Source organism: Amblyomma americanum, chromosome 1 (assembly GCF_052857255.1).
Source record: "Amblyomma americanum isolate KBUSLIRL-KWMA chromosome 1, ASM5285725v1, whole genome shotgun sequence".
Taxonomy (NCBI): domain Eukaryota; kingdom Metazoa; phylum Arthropoda; class Arachnida; order Ixodida; family Ixodidae; genus Amblyomma; species Amblyomma americanum.
In genome coordinates this window covers 502,443,649-502,449,837 of record NC_135497.1, presented here as the reverse complement: position 1 = coordinate 502,449,837, position 6,189 = coordinate 502,443,649, and the positions used below count along the sequence as shown (strand labels likewise).

The window sequence follows — 6,189 nt, the reverse complement described above, 5'->3', positions numbered from 1 at the left end:
GGCGAAAATGACTTTACTGCTGTCTAATTTGTACAGAGTATGGCGATACATAAAAATGCAAAACATTGCGTCTAACAGCTCCCTAGCAGAGTTACAAAATAAACGGCGGTCTCGGAGCAAAATGAGAACAAAGCGTCTCAGAGTGAAATTACAGCCCAAAGCCAGGGGAGCTTAACCAGAGACCGGCGTTCAATGGGGCCCGATGCAATCGTACCATATGAACAGCGCCCGGCGTTGCAGGCAAAGTTGAAACCCGAAGCACCACAGAGGCTAGGATCACCGTGGGACAAACGTGACGCAGAAAAAAAAAGATGGTGGGTTGGATGGTCAGGGACAGGATACGTACCATGAGACGGTGTCGACTACTGATAACCGGACGGGCCGGCGATAGCAGGAGCGCCAGACGCGTCCATGACCGCCATGGCGGTGGACGCGCCGTCCCCGGATAACGCGGCGGCAGGAGAGGCGGCGACCCCAGGTGGTATCGTCTGGTCATCGTATGGTATTAAACTAGATGGCGACGGCTTGATGTCTACTGCAAATGACTAGTTACGAGGCGGTGTCAGCAACAGGGCCGAGAAACTTGAGCAAAACTTTGTTTACCTTGACTCGTGGCAGAGATGTCTGAAAGCAATGAACGTTGAACAGTAACACGTGCAGAGTTGTAAAATGTGGACCCTTTGTGATGAGACTGCTGTGACTCGTCCCCTAGTGCTTGTGACGATGAGTCGACGTCCGGGAACTCTGGAACCTGACAACAAAAAAAGGTGCATCGTAAGAACTAAGAACATGTTTCGTAATCGTTACGCGAAAGACGGAGTCCACCGCAGAGACTTAAACGGGGAGCACAGCAGCAAGGGGCCACCTACGTTCTCAGTCGTCGCAGATTCTTCCATAACGTCCAATGGCTCCACATCAAAGTCTGCATCGTCGCCCTCCCCCACGTCGTCACCAATCGAGTCCTGAGTATGCTGAGAGATGCTGGCCTGAACACTTGAATTGTGTCGAGCGGCTGAAGGCACGGCAGTAGACGACCAGGACGCCACATTGGAAGCCCGACTCGAAGGAGACGCGGCGGGAAGGTCAGTCACGCGATCACTAGACATACTACCGTCGTCAATAATTTCGGGACTATCGGGCCCCTTGATACGCGTCGCCGGCGGAGCACCTTTAGATTCGCTCTTGTTGGAGTCGCTAGGAGAGCTCCGCCGAAGGCGACGGCTTCTCTTCCGTTTACTGAGCGGCAGAGATTCGGCACGCGGCGTACCCACGGGTCCGGCGTCCGCAGCACCGTCAACACTGGTCACGAGCCCACCATTCTTGTTCTCGTTGGTTCCCTCCGCGAGACCCTTGACCTTCAGAGTTTTGGCAGTCTTGAGGAGCGCCATGAGATCGTCCTGCGACACGTTTACCTCACCGCGGTACATGAACTCAACTATCGCCTTCAAGTCCATGTAGCGCATGTCATTCAGTATCACTATAGGGTGCTTGCAGGGATTCTCGGCAAAAAGTGCTTGAAAAAAGGGGCTGAAGGCGGAGAGGACCATCTTGTGCGCCTTCAGCGATAGACCTTCGCACGCCAGCGTAACGTCCACCAGCGCTTCTTTAAACCACAGCTGCTCGAACGCGGCCAGCATGTTCGACTGGTGGGTCTTCCACTTCAGGCAGAACTGTTGCGATCCCATGTTGTTCCAGAGTGGTTGCCACGGCTGCAAAGCCAAAAAAATTGGTACATGCACCCGTATAAAAGCCATGCTGCACTAAAATCTGCGACGCGGAGCAAGCTTTAAAACTTTCTGAAAACACAAAATCATCAAATTCATTTCAAAATTGCAAAGGAAGCGGACCCAAACGCCAGTGTCGGTGTTAAAAATTATAAACCGAATCGTAAAAAAGTGGGCCTAATACTTTTGTCGCAAGTCCGTGCCTGCTGGGGATAATTCAAAATAGCGAACGCCAGGTTGCCAAGACGCCACGCCTGTCTTCCGCCATTGAGCTGGCCTCCCCACTTCCCTCATGCAAATGTGCATTTGAACGGCCATACTGGCTTCTGCAGAATATATTTCCACCGGGCAAGTTGACGTCAAAATTTTACACAGCCGCAAAACTCGCGCCTAAATACCTGAAACAATGAACCCCACCAATCTAGATATTGCCCAAAATCTTGTAACTGGCCAATCAAACGCGAACTCCGCAAGCCAGACGCGGCGAAGGGCACGGAACTTATTAAAAAGATGGAATGCTGCAAATTATCGATTAGAGCGTGACTAACCCAAATTTATTTGAATATTCGAAAATGCCGCTCAGGAAAGCTGACAACACGGCATTTACCCCACGGAACAGTTGCGACCAGGAGCGTCAGTCAACGGCCGGCACGAACGCAGTTCTCATGAAAGTGTCGTACAACTGAAAAAATACCTCACTGACACGAGAACGGTATTCTACTACGCGGAATTTGGTGAAAATAATTAGGAACGGCTGTCTAGCTTCAAAAAACCAAGGCGTAAACCTATCAACGGCTTCCCGCAAAACAAAGTGCCCGACTGAAAATAAAATCTCGCAAAAATGCAAAAAACCCATTTAAATGGACAAAAGTTGACTAAATCAATAATGATAATTATACTAAGGCAACATTTGTGAAAACTGGCTATGAACGCTGACCCAATAGGAATCGAAATTTAAGTCTAATATACATATACAACGAAGCGCTCGACTGAAAAAAAATGCCACAAAAACCCATCTCAAATGGACAAATAGTTGACTAAAGGAAGAGTGATAATTGCACTAAGAAAAATTCGTTAAAATTAGCTATGAACACGTTCCAAAAGGAATCAAACCTTTAAGCCTGACATACCTGTACAAGAATAGGCGTTCGCGTTGCAGCGGCCCACAGCAGATGCGGCCTCACGGCACGGCGTCTTGGAGTCTGCTGACGACGCAACGGCTGTCGCCGGCGGGAAGCAAGCAAACGCCAGTGAGTGGCGCCAGTAAGCCCCTCGGCCAATCAGCGTCCTCGACGTGCTGCCCTCTAATGACGGGAATCTTAATCAAGACTAACAAATTGGAGGGCGCTTAATAATAACATAATTGGTTTTTGGGGAAAGCAAATGGCGCAGTATCTGTCTCATATATCGTTGGACACCTGATCTGCGCCACAGGGGAAGGAATAAAGGAGGGAGTTCAAGAAGAAAGGAAGAAAGAGGGGCCATAGTGGAGAGCTCCGGAATAATTTACAACACCTGCAGATCTTTAACGTGCATTGACATCGCAAAGCACAAGGGCGCATTCGCGTTTTGCCTCCATAAAAACTCAGCCGCCGCGGTGGGGTTCGAACTTGGGAGCTTCGGATCAGTAGCCGAGCGCCCTAACCACTTAAGCTTCGTGTCTAAGAGAGACGCAACAGCGTGTGACAGCGCTGCCGAGGGGTACACGGAACGCCATCGCCCGTTCGGCGCGACGCGTGACCCGTTGGACGCCTGTCTCACATATCTCGGCGGGCACCGAAACAGGACGTTAGGGGAAGGAAAACGAAATCAACAATTGCTTTTAAGGAGAGTAAATGACGCTTGTCTCACATTTTTCGCTGGGCGCCCGGATCGCGCCGTAAGGGAGATAAAAATCCATCAATCAAGCAATCAATCAATGATCAATCAATCGCCCGATTAATCCGTGATACAATCAATTCATCAATCAATAAATCCTTAAGGCTGTCGCGTTAACATCCCTTCGCTTGCGGCGCCGTTCAGGGGTCCACCAAGATGCGCCTTTTTTCGCCCACTGCCTAAGACGCCGACGCCGACGACAACTTTTCTGCGACACGAGCTCCATAACGCTGTCGCGTTCAAATTTGGAGGACGCATAAGCTTCGGCTTCAAGAGAGACGTGACAGCGTGTTGCAGCGCTCCCAAAGAGGCCACGGAAGGCCAACGCCCGTTCGGCACGACGCGTGGCCTTTTGAACAATTTAAGCAAAAGACGCATGGCTCGCATATCTCGGTGGACACCTGAACCGGGCCGTAAGGGAAGGAAATTGAAATGAAAATTGGTTTTATGCAAAGGAAATGACAGCCTGTCTCAAAATTCTCGCTGGACACTCTTACCGCACCGTAAGGAAAGGAAAATCTCTTCCCTTACGGAGCTTTTAGGTGTCCAGCGAGATGTGCCATTTCTAGCTCACGGCCAAAGACGCCGACACCGGCGTTTCTGCGACACGAGCTCCTTAACGCTGTCGCGTTAATACGTCAGTCCCTTTAACGGGTACAGACGACGATGTTCCATCAAAGCTGCACTTCTCTCCCCGCATCCAGCGTCCTATTCCAAGCGTCCATTGCCAGCAAGCCTTCGTTCATGTCCACAGTGCTTCGTTTATCAGATATGGCACATGGTGACAGTCCCATTTGCTCTGGGTTAGTGAATCGCGGTATACTGGTCAATATCAACGAGCAGTGCCAGACAGACATCAAGGCTGACAATGCAAAACATGCTCTTTATTTTGAAAAAAAAACGCTTGAGCAAGTCTTGATATACTGCAAGAGAAACAGTCACTCTAGATGCAACGTTTACACAGCTAGGGCAATTCACGAGGATTTTGTAGCCCTCCATTCCCGTTGTCCAGATATGAAAGCATGCTGGTGCCCTGCTGCATCTGGACGGCGGCCAAGTCTTGATACATTTCATGTCGCGTGACCCATGAAAGGTTTCAGTGGCCTGATTACGTCGCATACCTTGAGAGCTATCACAAAGGTTATGCCCATGGTATTTATCAGGTAGTCATCATTAAGCAGACGTAAGGCTTTCCTGTTGGTTGCCTGGGCACGGAGTTTTTCGACACATTCTGTGCAGCTTGCAATTGCCGCGATGCAGGCAATGGCACTCGCAACCGTGCAGCCACGGGGGTTCTCGTCAGCCAGCAACGCTAGATGCTTCAGCATGTTTTGCACTTGCTCCTGATTGAGTTTTTTTAAACGCTGTTTATTGCCTCAGGACATTAAAACTATGAAGTGAGAGATGAGTAAGATGCTTAAATAAAGAAAAAAGGTGGGTTGATTTGATGAAATAAAGAAGTGAACGATGATATGGACGCTGTATCCAGGCAATAGAGCAATCCGGATTGTCCGGTGAGAATCCCACTGCCGCCAGGTGCCGAAATCTCGTCGGCTTCAGCGCCGGGCAGTCCCGCAATAGGTGGTAGACATGCGCCTCACAGTCTCTGTTCTTGCAGACTGGACACCCGGGGCGGGGATATAAATCATTGAAATGCGGCCACTTGCGTGTCACAGCTGGCGTTAGGGCAACCCCGACCCGTGTCCTCCGAAGCGCTACCTCCTCTGCACGGGTAAGACCACGTGGGAGGGTTACCGCACACGGACGGATTAGAGCACGTGTTCGGCGCCGGAGGTGTTCCTTTCTTGTTAAAAGGAGGGTGGTGTCATCCAGAGTGAGGATTCAACGCAAAGACGAGGTTGGGGTCGAAAGGCGGGACGCAGAGTCTGCGCGACTTTGTGCGCTCAGTAGGCCACGCGGGACACACTCAATACGGATTTGCTGCGGGATGCATTCCGCTAGACGATGGATGTCTTGGAAGAATTCTGGGGTGCGAGTGACTCGTCGTAGTAGGCGTGTGACGTGAAGGGTGTCGGTGCGAATGACAATGCGGGTCGTGGGCAGCGTGGGAACGGCGGCCACAGAGCAAAGCGCCTCTTGAACCGCAAGCATCTCCGCACAGAAGGAGGAAGGAGGTTCTGAGAGGCAAAACCTTGAGTTTTTGTTCAGAGCAGGCTTGCAAGGTCAGTAAACTGCCGTTGTTGTTTCGCAGGCCTGGATGCTTGCAGGCCTTCTAAATCTTCTAAAAGTCTTCTAAACATACACAGGCCATAGAAATTATTCAGAAATCTGTTTCCCAAAAGTCTTTCAATAGAAATGCTAAAGCTTACCTCCTTTCTCGTCCGAATAATTAAAGGGTTGTTCACGCAGAAATTCTTGATGTCCCTGTTTTCCGTCAACTCATTGAATTTTCATGTTTTTCTTATTGTGATGTGCCTTGTAAATATTTACTTTATAATTATGTCATTGCAAGAGTATGCACCTTCTCCTAGTTTTACCTTGCATAATTATTTTTTTTCTTTTGCCGCTTGTCCTGAGCATTGTATCGGGTGCTTGGGCCCCGTCAGGCAGAGTGCATCTGCCTTTT

General features: G+C 50.0%; 1 protein-coding gene across 1 annotated transcript; it reads right to left on the bottom strand.

Moving 5' to 3' along the window:
* Positions 1 to 362: 362 nt before the first annotated feature.
* On the bottom strand, positions 363 to 1,685 carry LOC144106171 (uncharacterized). Its single transcript, XM_077638914.1, has 3 exons — positions 870 to 1,685; positions 604 to 751; positions 363 to 535 (listed from the first exon to the last, which is right to left on the bottom strand). The coding sequence occupies exons 1-3, from the start codon at positions 1,683 to 1,685 to the stop codon at positions 363 to 365; spliced, it is 1,137 nt and encodes a 378-aa protein (XP_077495040.1).
* Positions 1,686 to 6,189: the final 4,504 nt, after the last annotated feature.